At 32.1% G+C, this 19,692-nt stretch overlaps 2 protein-coding genes across 3 annotated transcripts; both read right to left on the bottom strand.

Annotated features, from left to right (window-relative positions):
• Positions 1 to 8,033: 8,033 nt before the first annotated feature.
• Positions 8,034 to 8,924, bottom strand: LOC120091289 (protein TIC 20-v, chloroplastic). The gene has a single exon (XM_039049256.1). The coding sequence runs from the start codon at positions 8,869 to 8,871 to the stop codon at positions 8,236 to 8,238; it is 636 nt and encodes a 211-aa protein (XP_038905184.1). The 5' UTR covers positions 8,872 to 8,924; the 3' UTR covers positions 8,034 to 8,235.
• Positions 8,925 to 14,953: 6,029 nt separating this feature from the next.
• On the bottom strand, positions 14,954 to 18,863 carry LOC120091249 (inactive beta-amylase 4, chloroplastic). Of its 2 annotated transcripts, none has more exons than XM_039049195.1 (10): positions 18,367 to 18,863; positions 17,600 to 17,728; positions 17,085 to 17,334; positions 16,605 to 16,825; positions 16,454 to 16,531; positions 16,206 to 16,365; positions 15,713 to 15,966; positions 15,564 to 15,636; positions 15,414 to 15,482; positions 14,954 to 15,231 (listed from the first exon to the last, which is right to left on the bottom strand). In XM_039049195.1, exons 1-10 carry the CDS (start codon positions 18,543 to 18,545, stop codon positions 15,079 to 15,081), a joined length of 1,566 nt encoding a protein of 521 aa, XP_038905123.1. In that variant the 5' UTR covers positions 18,546 to 18,863; the 3' UTR covers positions 14,954 to 15,078. The 2 variants fall into 2 exon arrangements, with proteins under 2 accessions (XP_038905123.1, XP_038905124.1); XM_039049196.1 differs by having other exon boundaries at positions 15,564 to 15,633; positions 18,367 to 18,855.
• Positions 18,864 to 19,692: the final 829 nt, after the last annotated feature.

Below are 19,692 nucleotides of genomic sequence, written 5' to 3'. Positions count from 1 at the left end.
TGAGTAAGGCGATTAATGTATTAAAGTACGTCAATGGTAAACACACTGACCACAATGTACCTTGGAGCAACGTCGATGTTGTTTACATGTCTTTCAACCTCTCTGGGATGCACTAGGTGCTTGTTTATGCGAACTTCAAGGTCATAGAATTATTCGTGTTTGATTCATTTATTAGATTACATTCGAATGCAGACTTGAAACATGAAATGAGATCAGTGTGAGACCCCGTTGATTGCATGTCATTTTGTTGTGACCCCATTGCCCACATCTAAAACACCTGTGGACTTGACGAAATTCACCTGCAGAAGGAAATCTTATTGTTCGTGGGTGACCTACACTTGGATCTCTTTTTGGAGGCAATGTTTCAACATCGATGAAGGCCGATGATTTCTTCCATTCCAAAAAGTGTCCAAGTGGTCGTATAGTTTCAGCATACGCAACCAACACTAATTCAACAGAGTATACCCATGAACAAAGAGAGATAGGATTAATATTCTGAACCCTGCATGTAGCAATCGTGTGTGAACAAGGGATTTCATAATATCAAACTTGCAACAAATGCATGTTCTTGCGTGAATATTTACACGGCCTCCTAAACCTCCATCTATCACCTCGAACTCATGTTGGTCAATTAGCCTAACTTCATGTCTATTTACTTTGTCTGCCACGTCACAAATTATTGACATCGCATAGTCCGATAGTCTGGACGTACTGTTTGATGCATTTGTTCGACGTATGTAAAATATGTCCTGTAACCAACCTCTAATATGGTCTAGAAATGACATGATTGGTAATTGTTGTGCATCTTTCAACACTCCGTTTATTCACCCGGCGAGGTTTGTCGTCATTTGTTGTACTTTATGTTACAGTGGTACACCCTAGACCACCGCTCAAGACCAATATCTTCTAGGTATTTGCATAGACCTGGATACCCTGCAAATTGACTCCAATGGTAGTTGAACACAGAATCACGACTTGCCTTGGCTGCTTTGTCGAAAATATCCAAAATATCGTTATTATTAAAATTAGTTACTAAATTAGCTTTCAAGTGATGGATGCAGATACCATGAAATGCTTTTGGGAAGATCGTGATAATTTCCTTTTTATGTTTAGGTGTCTGTTTGATACGATAATCAAATCACAAACTTGCCCAATTACACATCTTAATTGCTGAAAAAACCACACCCAAGATTCATCAGTTTCTCCACCAGATATATCGAACGCGACTAGGTATATTTGATTATTTCTATTGACCCCAGTCGCAAGTAAAAGTTTACCACTATACTTACCCCTTAAATGTGTTCCATCTACAATTAAAACAAGGGGAATGCAGTTTAAAAACCCCCTAATGGAAGCACCAAAAGCCATGAAGACGTGCTTGAAATATTTATCTTCCTACAGATCATATTTAAATGTTGAACTAAGATTTTCAATTTGTAAGGTTTCACCAAATTTAGGTAACTTCTTATAGGATTCTTCTAGTGACCCCCAAACAAGCATTAACGCTTCTTCCCTTGCCCTCCATGCCTTGTCGTAACTTAAACTCACACCAAACTCTTGTTTTATATCCTTCACAATGTCCTTCGGTCTATATGAACGACTAACATCTTCAAACTTCGACTTTATTAAATGTCTGAGAACCCAACTAGAAGCTTGTCTATGATCGTTAGTCAATATTTCATTTCTACATGTGTGGATATTGTCATACTTTAGAGATCTTAAATATTTCACAATTTTTCAATTTAATGGCTAGAAGTCTCCATTTGCATTCTTCAACTAAGCATATAACTTTATATAATGTTGTGATCGACTTCTTCACCCTAAACTGAAAGTTACCTCTAGTTGTTAACATAGATAACTGCATCTTTAAATCTTTCTTAGATATAAATATTGGGGTTGATGCCCTAAAGTCTCGTGTCTTGTAGTTTGTAAACATTTTTTGTACGAACACTTGTGATGTATAATATATGATATTTACTTCACTTCTTGACTTTGCACATTTAGATGTTTTATTTGCTTTATCACAAACCAATAAACTTAATATCCCTGGTTGTCTTATTATAACTTAAGCATGTATGTCTACATACAAGTGGAGCATGTCTTAAGTGATAACCAAAATGGCCTGTAGTATATGAATATAGGAAGGAAACCTTATCCTGGTAACACTACAGACACTGCCTGCTTTGTGAAATAGTTACAAGTGTTGCGACTTGTCAGAAATGGTTTGATCCTGATCATTCGTGTAGAGGACATGCAAGCAAGGGCGTCCTATACAAAGAGTTTGTATAAGACGATTTGATAAGACTTGACCACGAAGTGTTAACGTTTCGTCATATAACCCATTCATGACAGAGACTCACTTCACCAGGATGACCATAGGTAACATGACTCAATCTTGAATGAGTTGGGAATCCTGCCATGAGGGCGATTCTTTAATTTGCATGGGTGCGAGTGGCCAAAGTGTCGACCAAACCTACCACTTTGGGGATTCATCTGATTTGGGAGTTCAGAAACTCAAGCTTCTCTTTCCCCGAAGTAGGGGTAAGTAGATAGATTGCTCCCTTAAGTACTGATCCCGGGGCTTGAACGATGTGGCACCACATACCTTCTCATAGCCCGAGAGGTGTTCACACATAGTAGGACTATGTTATATTGTTCATTAGAGGGATTAATGGTACGTAAGGAGTAAAATGTAACTACAGGGGCAAAACGGCAAATTGGCCCAGCTATACTTACAAACATCTGTGAAGGGTCATCGTACTGATGATTGGTTATATTCAATGGACATAGAAATATATCTATGGTAAGAAAAGTTCAGTTGTCGGTCTTAGTGGAATGCCTGTCAGTTAATGGATGGTGGATATCGTGGCTAAAGAGTTTAATCACGTACCATTGGAGCTTCGAGCCACAAGTCTATAAGGTCCCCTTGGTAGCTTGGATACAAGTTGAGAATCAGGTTTTGGGTCAGTTTGAAATGTTCAAATTGACAAGGGGGAGTTCGATTATATATGATATAATTGAACTAGTTAATTATATATGATATAATTGACTTTATGTATGAGATATGTTAATTTGGAGGAAATTGGATATAAATATGATTTATATCTAGTGGAGAAAAAATACTATGGTTAATATATGATATTAAACCATAGGTTATGAATATAATGTGATTATATTTATTATTTATTAATTTGATAGTTATGGGATAATTGGCTGGCGTCTCTTCTGTTTTCGTAACAAATGAGTAAGATGAATAATCCCTTTGAGACGCTTAAATAGCTCACAGTGTGTTAAGCATTGGAGGAGATAGCGTTTATGTGTGTCATTGCTTAGTAAAATCAGAGCCTAGTGCTAAACAATCGCTTAACACTTACACCCGTGCGCGCCTTGTACTAAACGATCGCTTAACTTTTACTAAACGATCGTTTAGCGCACAAACTTTACTAAACGATCGCTTAGCTTTTCCTACATGATTGTTTAGACGATTGCTTACCTTTTCCTACACGATCGTATACTTCACCTAAACGATCAAGAATTTTGTCTATACGATAGACGAGTTTTTTCTCCCACTTGTTTGATCATTGTATACGATCTCTTTACCTCATCCCCTCTACCAAATCCGAACAAAGCCTACCCTTTGGATTCTCACTCTAAGAATACTGAGAGCTCCGAGTGGTGGTGTCATCCTCGTTTCCTTCTGTTCATGGTAAACTATTGGGTGTTGTTGAATGATAGCTTGCCGTTCCAGCAAAAGCGAGATTTGCTATGAAGAAAAGTTTTCAACTGGTATGATCTCTTGGTCTCTTATTTATTGATCCTTTAAGCATGCCAGTAATTTAGTGTTGTGAATGCATATTTGTATGTTTGAATGTATATGTGGAAATTCTGTCACAATGAATTGGAAAGATCCACTTCTGCTCATAGATACTCTTGTATAAGAGTTCCTTCAATAAATATGTCACCAACTTGCACATCTTCAAAAGAATACGACTGATCTAGCATGACGATTGTGCTACTAGATGGATGTGACAATGCATGACCCGTTGCATGTGACAAGCCTCCATAGTCTTTGATTGTCCATTCTTCTGCAAAGGTGTTTGGTGGGTATTAATCTTGGGTTCTTCTCCATCATCATTCTCTCTCCAAGACCAATCATTGAAGTATTGACCTTGGTCTACATCATCACCTAAGTTATGAGTAGCCAAATTACTAGAGGACGAAGTAAATGATAGGTTAAAATATATGGGGATTCTCCCTCCAACTCCATCTTGCAATGGCCATGGCCTAGATGTTGAAGAGATTTCTTCAGTTTGTTGGATATATGAATTTTTTGGATGAAATCCTTGATTACTTGAACACTTTGGAAGCATGGATATGTAAAGAGGTATTACTAAGACCTCTTCCCATGTGAGGAATGTGTGTAGATCTTCATCATTCCGAATTACAAATGCAGGAACTTTGGATCTCAATTGAAGTATACATCTTATAACAAGATTATACTCATCTGATATTATACCACTTATCCTATAAACTTCGGTCAGAAATTCATTATACATTGTGTCAACCTCAATATCAAACCCCTGCAACTCTCCTCCATCATAATTTGTTTCCCTTCCATTCCAACTGCCACCAAAACAAATCCAAACATGGGGCATTTTCCTATAATTTAAAACAAAAATGTATTAATATAATGTAGTTAAAGAAAAAGAAAAATTAAATTAAAAAACAAGAAACTAAAAAGAAAGAGAAATTGGCTCGTCGTCCATCCGGTCGGGTACAACACCGGGCCAAAAAATAGTATTCGTACTTTTTGTGCACCCAGTCGGGCTAGGGTTAACTTTACCGAGCCCTGAACTAGTCCCAACCCAGTTCTTATCCTGTACCAGGGAAGAACGGGTCAATCAATTTATTTCTCACCCAATGAAGATCCAATGAAGCCCAGTCGGGAATCAAATTTATTTCAACAATTATTTTGTAACTGGTGAAGCCCTGCCGGGTAATTTTAACTCATTTTATTTCTACTCCGTGAATACTCAATGAAGCCTGGTTAGGTATCCAACTTATTTGAACAATTATTATGTACCCGGTGAAGCCCGACTGGATAATTTTAACTCATTTCCTTTCTATCCGGTGAATACCTGGTAAAGCCCGACCGAGTGAGTATCTTAAAAAAATACTATCTTTTTTTTATTTCTTTTATAGATATAAAATGCAGGACATTATAAAAAAAAATCAACAAAGAAAGCATAAATCAAACTCCAAAAAATCATTTATTTTTGTCAATTTTCCTAGAAATTATCAAACTATTGAATACATAAAAATGAAACACATACCTTCTAGACAAAATTAAACTTTGTGAAATACAAGTTTTGGTTGGTGAAGAGAACTTTTTGTAGGGTTGTAAACAAATCAAATTTGATGGAGAATTTTTTGTGTTGGAATGTGAATATTTTTTGTCAATTAATTTTGGATAAATTAATTTTTTGTGAATAAATTTTTTAGGTGGAGAATTTTTGGTAAATTAATTTGATACTTGAAATTGAAAGTGAGAATTTAATAAGGGGCATAAGAGTAATTGTACCCCCAATATTTTTCATGCTTACATCATTTTCATCATCAATGGGTCAAAAAAACTTGTTTTCCAAAAATAGGTCAAAAATACAAAATCAAACTTCAAATAGGCCATTTTTGTCAATCTTCCTAGGGGTCTTTATGTTGGGCCATATGAGCACTATCATTTTCATTTAAATCTTTAAAATTTTCAATATAGGATGACCTAAAAGCAATAATGTAGTTTCTACCTTAATTATCAAGATTTTGGATTAGATGCTCCAAGGTCATTTTTTTTTATTTTATTAAACATGCACGTTTTATAATAAATATATTAAAATTATTTTGTATGCAAACATTTCATGTCCTTTAATTTTACAATTAATTGTCAATATTTGATATTATTTTGTAATTATTTTTTCATTTTCTTTTTAAAATTTCTACTCTCGCACCGACATTTACATTATACCTTTAAAGATGATCTTACTTTGTATAAATGATGATTAAAAATGTTTAAATATAGTCTAATCATATCACAATCAAAGTTTCATTAATTAATTATAATAATTTTCATCAATTTCCATAAAGTTTCTCGAAATTTCTATTGATATCAATATTCCCACCGATATATCCATAAAATCAAAACCTCAATATTTCTATCAACATCAATATTTCAAACTTTGCATGTAACTAAGAATGGATATTTAGGTGGGAAAAGCAAGGGAGTGAGAAAAACAAATTAGTTAAGATACCATTTGGGTCCTAATATATTGCAATTAGTTTCATTTTAGTGATGTATTTTCAATTGTCCAGTTTTAATCTATATACTTTTAATTAATCTTAAATTTGACCCTCACCGCTAGTTAATTGTTGATTTTTGAATAATGTTATATTTGTTTGCATAAAAAATATTATTATTATTGAACTAATTTTAGAAAAATTAACTATGAGCACCTAATTTATAAATTTATGGAAAGTATAAAAACTAAAATTTAAAAATTTTAAATTATATGGACTAAAATTAAACCAACTTCAAAATATATAGATTAAAATAGTATTTTATCAAAAGAAAAATTAAGTCAATCTATGTTACTACCACCATAAACCAAAACAAATTAAGAGTATATATTTTTTTCTTTTACCAAAAAAACCTTTGGTTTAGCATAATTGGGATAGGGTAACAAGATAAAGATGAATTTAGATAGAAATTTTGATAAATAACTAAAGCCCCTTTACTAACCCTTTCTATTTTTTTATTTTTGATTTTTGAAAATGAAGTTTATTTTTTCTCTATTTCTTACCATGATTGGCATCTTTTTTTAATTGAATACTTAGCAAAACTTAAAAAAAGAAAAACAAATTTATAAAAATTACTTTTTTTAGTTTTCAAAATTTGACTAGGTTTTTTAAACCATTGATAAAGCCAAATAAGGAAGAAATTTGAAGGTGAGAATAGTGTTTATAGACTTGATTTTTAAATTTTTTTTAAAAAAAAAAAACTAAAAATCAAATAATTATAAAATGAGATCTAAACTTTTTTTTTTTTTTCAAAAAAGACGAACAATCCCAAACAAACTAAGTTATTACATCACTAGACAGATACCAAGTGAACCACTCAAGATAAGGAGCTTGGAGGATGGAATACCCGTGCTTCTCCAAAGAGATGTGCTACCTGAATGCACTAGTACATTTTGATCGCGTCGAACAGGGAGAAGGAGACAATTCTCATTACTAAACTACCTTTTCTTTAATCGTATAAATGGCCAAATGATAAATGGGGTGAATCTCCAACCATATAAAATTGGACTAAAATACTTTCACATTAAAACAAATAAACCAAACCATAAAGAATAGTTTTTAGAAAAATTGACATAATTAAATTTAAATAATAGGCCAAATTGGGAAACAATATCTCAAATCCAATTTTAACTTGAATATCCTTAAACGTCTCCGAATAAATAATTAAAACCGATTTAATCAGTAATGAGAAACCTAAAAGATATAGTAATTAAACTCAAGCGAACATAGCTCAATTCACATACCATATATGTTAGCAACGAAGAAGAGTGTAATTTGAATCCCTCCTTCCTCTATGGTACTTGAAAATTTGAAGTAGAAAGCCAATAAAGGAAAATACGTTACGTTTTCATCTTTATATCCTCTTTATCCAATAGTGATAGAAAATGAAATAGTCAATTACATGAAAATTATTATTAATAATACCAATATTTCGATCAAAATTAACCTTTTTGAAGAACTAAATTTAAATTTTTTTTCAAGTACACATATTGAATTTAAGATTTATTAAAAGTGCCAACATTAAAATTGAAAATTTGAAAGTAAGAACTAAAGTACAAGAAATTTCATTATCACACCAACTCTTTAGTTTTTTAACATATCAAAAGGCTTGTCTCCTCCCTCATAACTTAGAAGACAGAGACAATGGGAAGAATTTCAGCAGCAGACAATATAAAAAATGGGCATTGAACATTGAAGATCATTTCTAACTTTGATTTTCTTTAATAATTTCATCCTATAAGTGTATTGAAACAGATAACTAATGTACAACTAGTTCCCCCAAAGGAGAAATTTCAGAAATCCACCCAAATTTCCCCCAACAAATCAGCAAGAAGAATAGCAGAAGCATAATTAAACTCATCCATTTTCAAAGAAGTGAAGAAGAATTCACATAACTTGCCTATCAGCAGCATCAGCAACAATGGGCAATCTAGGGATCTGGCCCAACAAGCAAGAAGAAGACCCATAAATCAAACAAATCAAAAGAAAAAGAAACACGGTACTATCCAAACTCATGACCAAATCCAACCCTAATCCCCCTCTAGGATTAAAGCTCCTCTCCAAAAGATCAGGAAAAATCAAAAGCACATCAAGAACAATGGCTTGCATAATATTGAACCTAACATAGCGACTGAAATTAGGGTTTCTAACCACGACGAAGTAAAGAGTCAAAAACACCAAAAAACTATTCAATGGAAAGCTCTTGAAAACTCGAATGGCCGGAACCAAGGGCTGAATCAGAACCTGAAAGGGAGCGTATTGAGTGATAACGTACTTGCCATACTGGACGCCGTCGAAGAAGGGGTAGAAGTAGCAGATGGCGGAGATGAGGCGGTCGGGGCCGTCGGCGGAGTTACTGTTGTTGTTGTCGCCGGTGGATCGGACGGTGAGGATGCGTCGTCGTCGCCGTGGAAGAGTGGCGGTGAAATTGATTTGGGTAGGGTTTGAGAGAGAGGGAAATGGCGATGGGAAGAAGGAAGAATAGAGGGTTTTGGGGGAGAGATTTAAGATAAGCATCGCCATGGATGGATTCGATTAACCCTTTTGAGGTCGGAAGGAATGGAATTAAATCCAATCGTGTTTGTTTTTATACCGTTTCCCTTTTCTTTTTTCCCCCTTTTTTTTCAAACACAACTAAATATCTCAAATTTTAACCCTCCCCAAAATATCTATCAAATATTATAAATATTATTGAAAATAGATGCTGGTTGGATACTCATAATCTGTTAAACACAGATACGATCGGATACGATATTTTAAATATATATATTTCTAAAAAACGATGATAGTGATACTTTGAATATATGTTTTCTTTTTCTTTAAAAAAATCTAGGATATAGATAAATTTAGCATACAAGTTAATAACAATAGCACAAAATAGAATACAAACACTGAAATGCAATACAAAAAAAATAAACATAAGTGACTCATATTGTAAAGAAGAAGATTAGAGTGAGAAGTATGAAGATAAACGAATAACTTCTTCATTGAATTGTTGAAGATATCCAAATAGTTTATATTTTGGTGGATTTTGTGGAGATTCAAATGTGAAGATAGAGATTAATGATTCTAATCTAGGGTTTGGTCTGTTATTTTTTTTTTTTTTCATTTTAGTCTTGGACTCGAATAGTGAGCTTTTTAAATAGGCGGCCTAGTTTTAGATTGGGAAAAATTAGATGAGTTGCTTGTCTTTTTTCTTTAAAAAAAAATATGTGTAGAAATAGATACATCAAATTGCGTGTCAGATACGTATCTGGAAAGTATTTGGAAATATCGATATCCGATATGTGTCTGATACTGATTCTTTGTCTCACATGAAGTATCTATACTTCATAGCTCATAATTAGTATCCATTGATCATGTATTATGTCCCTATTTTTCTAAAATGTTGTCTAAATGTCTTGTCAATATTCATTATTAGTGTACATGTAATCCCTCTTACTTGTCAAATTGTCTACAAATAATGGCGCTAAATTACTTATAAATAGTGACATTTTGTGGGTTTTGAAAGACACACATTGCACAAATTCCAAAAAAATTGGGAGAATGTGAAAAAATCTATAATTTGTTATTTTATTTTATTTTATATATTTATATACATTATATTTAATTTATTTTAATATTTATCTATTTTATTATTTATTTATCCTATATATTTATACTATATTTATTTATTTTAATATTATATTTTATTAGCATCCATATTCCCGTTGTGCTCCTCAAATTCACAACACGTTATCAACCCGAGTTCTTATCATTTTTCCTACTAAAGATAGGTTCTAAAGGTATGTCGATTTTTTTTCTTCGTTATAATTAATAAATTTAATATAATTTTACATATTTAATATATATTAAATTTTTAACATAATCACTATGATAGTTGCCATGACAAATCTAATAATTATTTGTCATGGGTGTTTGATGCCAAAATTCACTTGAATGTTATAAATCTTGAAGAGACTATTAAAGAAGAAAATACAACATCTAGTCAGAACAAAGTAAAAGCTATGATTTTCCTTCGTCATCATCTCCACGAGGGATTGAAAATAGAGTATCTTACATTAAAACATCCCCGTATCTTGTGGAAAAATCTGAAAGAGAGGTATGATCATAAAAAAATAGTTATTATTCCTGAAACTCGTTATGAGTAGATGCACTTGAGATTATAAAAATTCAAATCAGTAAGTGATTACAACTCCACATTATTTAAAATCAATATGAAATTATTATTATGTGGAGAGAAAAGTGTTTATGTTGATATGTTAGAGAAGACATTTTCTACATTTCATATCTTGAATATTCTCCTGCAACAATTTCATGTCTGGAATTTTCATTTGACTTTGAAAAAAATCTAGATTTAATGTTTTTTTTTTTTTTAATCTTCATGTTTCATTTTCTTCTCTTAGTAGATGTTAACCTTTATATCTTCCAAATGTTTTTTTTCTTATTGCAATTATTTTCTTTTAATGAAAAAACATGGATCATTTTCATATGTTGGGTGACTAAAAATGAGTAAAAAATACCTATGTCTAACAGATAATGCAACTACACATACAATACTTACAAGTAGAAAATATTTTTCCAAACTGACAATGCTGGAAGCAAAAGTCAATACGATATCAGATTCTGCAAACTTGATTGAAGACTTTGGAAAAACAAATATTATTTTGCCTAAAGGAACAAAACTTACAATTGACAATGCATGGTTCTCTAGTCAAACAAAAAGAAATTTACATAGTTTTAAAGATATACGTTACAATGGTTATCATAATGAGATTGATAGCAAGAATAATGTGGAACATCTATATATCATATCTACTGTCTCAAATGAAAAACGTATTCTAGAAGAGTTGTCTGCTTTATCTTCTGGATTATATTATACTCATACACGAGTAATTGAAACATGTGCAATAATGAACTTGAAGTTCATGAATCCATTTACAATTTGGCATGATTGATTAGGTCATCATCTATAATGATGAGGATGATTATTGAGAATTCAAATGGACATCCATTGAAGAGCCAGAAGATTCTTCAATCTAATGAATTATCATGTGATGTTTGCTCTCAAGAAAAATTGATAATTAGACCATCACCAGCTAAAGTGGGAATTGAATCATCTGCATTTTTACAACGAAATCATGGTGATATATGTGGACCTATTAACCCACCAAATAGACTATTTAGATATTTTATGGTATTATTAACGCATCCAGCAGATGGTCACATGTATGCTTATTATGAAGTAGAAATCTTACATTTGCAAGATTACTTGCTCAAATAATTAAATTAAGAGCACAATTTCTTGATTATACAATTAAGACCATTCGTCTTGATAATGCTGGTGAATTTACATCTCAAGTTTTTTATAATTGTTGTATGTCAATTGAGATAAGTGTTAAACATCTTATAGCTCATGTTCATACACAAAATGGCTTAGCATAATCATTCATAAAATGTTTGCATTTATAAAACGTTTACAGTTAATTGTTAGACCATTGATTCTGAGAGTTAAGCTTTCCTACATCTGTATGGAGACATGTTATTTTGCATGCAACGTCACGTATACGCATCAGGCCAGTAGTATATCATAAGTATTCACCATTACAATTAGCTTATGACCATGAGCCAAATATTTTCTATTTGAGAATTTTTGGATGTGTAGTATATGTTCCAATTGCTCCACCACAACGTACTAAGATGAGTCCTCAAGGAGATTAGGTATATATATTGGATATGATTTTCCATCAATTGTCAAATATCTTGAGCCCCTGATGGGTGATGTATTTACTACCTGATTTGCTGATTGTCATTTTAATTAGACAAATTTTTCAACATTAGAGAGAGGAATTAAGAAGTTAAAAAAAAAAATTACATGGAATGCATCGTTATTGTCTCATTTAAATCCCCTTACAGATCAATTTGAACTTGAAGTTCAAAAGATAATTCATTTGCAAAATATAGCAAATTAGTTACCAGATGCATTATAGATACAAAAAAGTAGCTAAATCACATATACTAGCTACAAATGTTCCATCGAAAATTGATATCCCAACATAGCAAGTTGTCACTAATGAGTCTAGAACACGTCAGAAGCGTGATAGACTAGTGGGTCTCAAAGATAAAAATCCTCGAAAAAGAAATATCATTAATAGATAAGAATACTTGGTTGAGGATGTAAATATCCATAAAAAAATCTTTAACATGACTAGTGAGGAAGGTGAAATACCTAAAGATAATAATGAGATTTCAATAAACTATGTCATGACAGGAAAAAGATGAAATCGAACTCATGTAGTTATTGACAACATTTTTGCATATAATGTTGCTCTTGATATTATATCTGAAAATGAGAATTCTGAATCAAAATCTATTGAAGAATGTCGATATAGAAAATATTGGCTTCAGTGGAAAGAAGCAATCAAGGTAGAACTAAACTCATTTTCAAAACTTCAAGTTTTTGGACTAGTAGTTTGAACATCAGAAGGAGTCAAACCTGTTGGATACAAATAGGTATTTATAACAAGATATAAAGTAATACTAGTTGCACAAGATTTTTCATAAATATCTGGTATTGATTATGAGGAGACGTATTCTTTGGTGGTAGATGCAATTATATTAAAATATTTAATTGGTCTAACTATATATGAAAGTCTGGACATACATCTTATAGATATAGTCATGGCATATTTATATGAATCTCTTGATAATGATATTTATATGAGAATCCCAAAAGAATTTAAGGTACATAAAACATATAAATCAAATTTTCTGGAATTATATTCAATAAAATTACAGAGATCGCTATATGGATTGAAAGAATCAAGACGAATATGGTACAATCACTCGAGTGGATATTTGTTGAGAGAAGGATATCAAAACAATTCAATATGTTCATATGTTTTTATATAGAAATCATAGTTAGAATTTGCTATTATAACTGTATAAGATTGACGACTTAAATATAATTGAAATTCTTGAAGAGCTTTCAAAGACAATAGAATATCTTAAGAAAGAATTTGAGATGAAAGATCTCGAAAAACAAAATTTTGCCTTGGCTTACAAATTAAGCATTTAATCAATGAGATTTATTTATCAGTCAATTTATACCGGAAAAGTTTTGAAAAGATTTTATATGAACAAATCAAATTTATAACATTCTAATGGAAGTTTGTTCATTAGATGTGAGAAAAAATATATTTTGACATCGAGATGATAATGAAGAACTTCTTGGTCCTGAAGTATCATATCTTAGTGCAATTGGTGCACTTATGTATCTTGCTAATAATATATTGTATTTTTAGTAAATTTATTAGCAAGATACAGTTATTCTCCAACTAAAAGACATTGGAACAGAATTAAGAATATACTCTATTTTCTCCGAGTAACGATTGGTATGGGTTTGTTTTATTTAATCGAATTTTGATCTGGTTGATTATGCAGATTTTGGATATTTATCTGATCTACACAAAACTATATCTCAAACATGTTATCAATTCACACGTGGAGAAACTACTATATCATGGTGATTTGTGAAATAGACCATAACAATCACTTTCTCAAATCATGCTAAAATTTTTGTACTTCACGAGACTATCTACACTTGTGATCTTGAAGAAAATTCTGACATCACTATTCAACAAATTTATTCAAAGGATAACCCGACGAACTTATTTACAAAATCATTACCTACAACAACCTTTGAAAAATTGGTGCACAGCATTGGAATGCAGACTTTGAGATCTCAAGTCATGTTTCCAGGGGAGTAAATATACTGTATTCTTTTTAAGAGTATTAGATTATATGAAATATGTACTCTTTTTCGTTCACTAGGATTTTTTTTTTCAATGGATTTTTTTCCTAGTAAATATTATAAAAATATACTATATTTCATATGTATATACTAAGGGGAGTATTATAAATATTATTAAAAAATAGATGCCTATTAGATACTTATACTTAGTGTCCATTGAACATGTGTTATATCCCCATTTTTTCAAAGTGTTGTCCATGTGTCTTGTAAATACTCATAATTAGTGTCCATGTAATCTATTTTTTAAGACATACATTTGACAAATTCCAAAAACTTTGGAAAAAGTGGAGAAATCCATGATTTGTTATTTATTTTTTTTATTTTATATATTTATATATATTATGTTTAATTCATTTTAATATTTATTTATTTCATATATTTATTTATTTTAATATTCTATTCTATTCGCATTCATGTTCCTTTTATGTTCCTCAAATTCACAATATAAACTAATATTATTTTGGTTAAATTGTCGGCTGAAATATTGAAGTCATACTTTTAAAGAAATATCGATGGAAATAACGATTTTGACCTTTTTTTTTCTTTTTTTTTTAACATTACAGTTTCCAAACATAGTGAAGAAGCAATGAAGTAACAATTTTATCTATTAATTTTAATAGGTCACAATTTAGCCCCCTATACTATACAATTGTAACATTTTAGTCCTTATCGTAAAAAATATTATGACTTAATGAAATCTCTTAAATGTTGATTGATAAATCGAGTTTTAAAGTTCAATGGTTAAATCATTACAAAATAAGATGCTATGAACAAAAGGATGGCACCACAATCTTCTAGTAAAGAATTGATTGAACACATCTTTCAGCAAAAAGAATTACAGTGTTGAACGATTGTTGTTTTGTTTCAGACTTTCAGTAGTAGTCACAGTAAGAGTAAGGGTTAAAAAACCTATATTACTAGCCACTAGTGCTCATCATTTTAATGAAGGGGACAAAGTTGTTCCAGTTCTCATGCCAAAAAATTTTTTCAGTCATTCTAAAATAAGTGAAGGATTTAACGGCATCAGCTCCTGGATGACAACAATTGGTATGAATTTGCCAGAACCCAGCCTGCATCCAAATTCATCATAATCAAATGAACAAAGTTTAAATTTATTAATATAATCTAAAGAAAACTAAGGGTTCGTTTGATATGTTTTTTCAGATTTATTGAGTTCAATAAATGTGTTTGATAGACAATCTGGATTCGATTTTTGTAAAAACTGCTTTCAAATTCTGAAAGCAACATTTACCTTGTCAAACCGTTCTTTTGTGTTCCTTCCTGTCAAATGAATAAAGTTCTGTTCTGAAGCATCCACAATCTAAGTTGGAAAACAGACAAACATTCAGAATACCGTTTGAGATCAAATCAAACATTGATGATGATCAAATGAGACACCAACCTGTTTGAGCAATCCCTCTGGACTGCAGAAACAGGACAACGGTGTTTCAGTGTCCCTCATTTCTAAGCACCTGCTATTAAAAACTTCAAACAGATGAACATCTAAGAGAAACAAAGATGCTGATATGAACTTCAAAGACAGAATCTTACGGAAAGTGTAAAGCAGCACCATGACGGGACAGCATCGAAGTAACAGGATCGTAACCGTCCCTGGTGTCTGTATTGTAGTAACCAGCAGTAAGTTCTGCAGCATGAGAAAATGTCTTGTACCACCAGTATATACCACCAAGCTTAGCCACTAATAAAACAGAAGGATGCTTGGTTTCTAGAAACTTCTTCAATATTTGAGCTGCCTTCCCAAGAATAGCATCAGCATGATGAATCAATCTCTCACTATACCACTCCTACAAACAACTTCTGCCATATAAGCATCAAATGCTCGAGCGATAATCCAGTTGGTAAACAAGGATAGATTGAAGGAATGTCCAGAAGAAGAAAACTATGGTACTTAAAATCAAATGTGATCGTTTAGCAGCAGTTTGATAAAATAAAAGCAACGCTTTCATACTTTGTAAAAAGCTTTTGTTAGTGAGGAAGTTCTAACAAGAAATAAGAGGCATCTTTGTTAGGTTGTGATACGTACTAGGAAAAAATGTCCATATTCAGAGAGAAAGCTTCCCTCTCCCTCTACAAAAAAGGGAGCCCCAGAAGGTAAGCTATTGTAATCGCCAGCATTTCGTGGGCCTCGGTTTCCCCACTGAGGCTTGCCTATTTGGCGTGCAGCCGTCTTCAATTCAGCCAACCTGAAAGAATAGCAACCTTTCCATAAGTGAACTGAAGGTGAGGGTTCACTAAGTTGAAAATCATGAAAATAAAAAGCTTCTGACTTACATGTATTTGTCATAGCACTGAAACTCACCAATCCCTGGAAACTTCCATCTTCCATCATTAAAAGGATGTGCAGGATACCTGTAAAAGGTTCCTCCATATAAACCCTCAAGCAACACCTTCAAATTTCTAGTTTAGATATCAATAAAGGTACCTAAGCTCTCCAGAAGGACCAAGACCAATGCTTATTTCCTGTATCAAGTCTCCAATTAAGCGATCAAATTTGGTAACAAAGTTCGATATGAAGTCTTCATAGCACTGGAGGGCAGTTCGTCCACAAAAAAGTGGCAAATCATCCACTCCAAGAGTAAGGTAATCATCATTGGTCCTTCCCTTTTGATCTTGGTAGTATATATCTTTGTTGCGAGCACCAACCTGGCAGAAAAAATATTCAGCATAGTTGAATTTCCAAGACCATATATCAGAGGTAAAGATGTGATCTCATTTGAAAAGAGGTTGTTAGATTACAGCATTAATCGTACTTTCGGCAGAATGCTAGAAAGTAGAACAAGAAAATGAAGAAAACCAACTTTGAGATTCTAAAAGTTAATTCTAGTAGTGTAAAGATGTCTTGAAAATCTAGGCTATTTTAAACTTTTATAGATCAAAATAGTCCTAGCATACAAGAACCAACCTCCAGAATCCATAGCGGAAGACTCACACCCTCTTTCCCTTTAGATGTTGAGCGCATGTCTGAATGAAATGACAAGGCAGCATGCAACTTCAATCCTGTCTCGGATATCGATTTAAAAAGTCCTTCATAGAGCGACCAATTGTAGGTCCAAGGAGTGAAACGCTCTACAACCCCCCACCAAACCTCAACTGCTACTCCATGTACACCAGCAAGCTTGAGTGCCCTCAGAGACGCTCTTATAGCCTTCATTCTAAAGCGAAAAGTGAGAGACATATTAACTATTTCAGAAAGACCAAAGTTCAGAACAAAAATCTGAAGATCAGGATGATTTATTATATACATACCTACCTAACTCAAACTCAAGAAAATATCATAATAAAACATGGCAAGACTTCACTTTACATCCTGTCAACTCTATAAATTCAATTTATCGCCACATTTAAACATGATACGTATTTGAAAATCCACAAAGCAGCATAACAGATGAGATAGTGACTAATAATACAGAGGCTTACTTTTTTATCCTCATATCCCCAGAAGGATCTGTGTCAAAAATATCAACAGGCAGCATCACATACACTGGGATTGTTTTAGGTCTTGATGAGTTAACTATTATTCGTCTTGATTTCTCTCGGGCATCCATGCTGAAAAAAAACACCAATGAAAATGTGACATCTTGAGACCAATGAACAAATGAGTCTATTGAAGTACAAGAATTGAGAGATATCCCTACTAATAATTGTTTATACAACTGATCACTTTCTTCGTTGTTTCAATGAGATCATGAATTTTTTTTGAGAATGCTAGTCAACAATGTCACTTGTCATTGAAAATCACTGTTCATTCTAACCAAGCAAAACTAAACAATAAAATAGCAAGAATCAACCAAGTAACTAACAAAGAGTTTGAGGTGGATTTTGAGAGTAATGATTTTAACTTTTCATTATCCAACCAAACACCTTGAAAAGAACTTCCAATTAACTAAAGAAATCTTCAAAATAGACAAAACGAAGCACAATTTCTACATCTATATCCATTCCTTTTATTTTACCCTGTAATGAAACTAAGACAAACAGCAGCAACCAAAAACATAATCGAACTCAAGAAACGCAAAATTAAGAATGCAAGTGATCGATAAACACAAGAACTCCGACCTTTTTCGTCATCAATTTCTCCTCATCTTACTACCGTAACATCAAGAATCTTCAAGATTCCCATCCAAATCAAAGGAAATGGACAGACAATTTAACCACAAGAAAACTAGGAAATGCAAGATTTATACCTGATAATGCAATTATTGTTACGGGAACTCAATCGCCGTCGATTGACAAAATCAATCCTATACAATGGATTAGTTGAAAAACTGTGAAGATTCGTCTTCTGTAACCTAACTTGTCTGGGAAAACAGCTTCTCATTTCAGGGTACCGGTACACGAGTCCTCCAGCTTCCGCCATAGCCATCAAGAAAGAGAAATTGGAAATAAGAGAGAAGCAAGAATCGTTGGAAGGATTTGCAGAAATGGAAGAATGGATTGAAGAATTGAAATCATGGAACTAAAATAGTGAGAATTTTCTTTGCAGTTGTGTAACAACTTGAACATGGAAGTTCGTTAGGGGAAAAAAACCATCAAATTTCCAAGAATTTAACTAACAAGTAACAAGTATAACGAGCATCTGTTCAGAAAAATATATATATCTCGGATTTGAGTTTCGAGATTGTGCAAGTATAACTAATTATTTTCTAAAAGCATATTTATAAAGAAAAAAAATTAAAAAGAAAATCAGCCTTTTTGGGATTTTCTTTTCTTTGTATGTATACTCCAAATTAAGAATCTATGATTTCGATGCAAAAAGTTTAGTTGGTTTTTCTTTCTTATTCAATCGAGTTTGCTTAAATGTCGGAATTGTATCGACAACGAAATTTAACCCTTTGTTGAGGATGTTCGAACTCTTCATCGATGTGGCATTATTAGATTTCTTCTTTAATCTTTAACTTTGTAATTCTATTATTGACAGTTTGACTTGTCATATACGTTGAAATGATATATTTGGTATGTGGCTTGAAGTTCACTACCTATGGGTCAACATCGTTCTATCTTGGGATTTATTAACCATTTGTTATTGTTTCATATCTCTATGTATACATATATATTAAAAAATAAAATTTTATAAAAATCGAAATAAAAAAGGCAACCCGACTCCACTTAAGTCTAGAAGGGGAAAAAAATTCGTAGGTTAAATAACATTTTGTTTACTTTTAGTAGGAATTCAGTACTTGAATTTTAATTTGTAACAATTTTATATCCATATTTTAAATTGATAAGAATTTAGTTTATTAACTTAAGTAGGTAACTAACTAATCTCTATATTTCAAAATTGGTAACAATTTAATCTATATTAAAAAAAAAACTCACAAAGCAAGTATCAATATGTATTATGTAATTAAATGACTTAGATTTTGTAGTTAATATTTGATATTCTAATCCGTTTATTTATTCAGATATATAAGAGTTAATTTGAGCATAGTTGATCAACTAGTTTATCCCTATCACTTTGATCAAAAAGTCAAAAGTTCGTGAACTGTTATATATATGTGTGTATATGTAAA

Source organism: Benincasa hispida, chromosome 11, assembly GCF_009727055.1.
Source record: "Benincasa hispida cultivar B227 chromosome 11, ASM972705v1, whole genome shotgun sequence".
Taxonomy (NCBI): domain Eukaryota; kingdom Viridiplantae; phylum Streptophyta; class Magnoliopsida; order Cucurbitales; family Cucurbitaceae; genus Benincasa; species Benincasa hispida.
Note: the sequence above shows the minus strand (reverse complement) of the source record. Positions and strands in the feature narration are given on the sequence as shown.

Coding starts and splice junctions, on each gene's coding strand:
- LOC120091289 (XM_039049256.1), bottom strand. CDS start 8,871: ATGGCGATGCTTATCTTAAATCTCTCCCCCAAAACCCTCTATTCTTCC.
- LOC120091249 (XM_039049195.1), bottom strand. CDS start 18,545: ATGGCTATGGCGGAAGCTGGAGGACTCGTGTACCGGTACCCTGAAATG. Junction 16,366..16,453: donor CAGTGCTATGACAAATACAT/GTAAGTCAGAAG, acceptor CTATTCTTTCAG/GTTGGCTGAATTGAAGACGG. Junction 15,483..15,563: donor CAGAGGGATTGCTCAAACAG/GTTGGTGTCTCA, acceptor TTTCCAACTTAG/ATTGTGGATGCTTCAGAACA.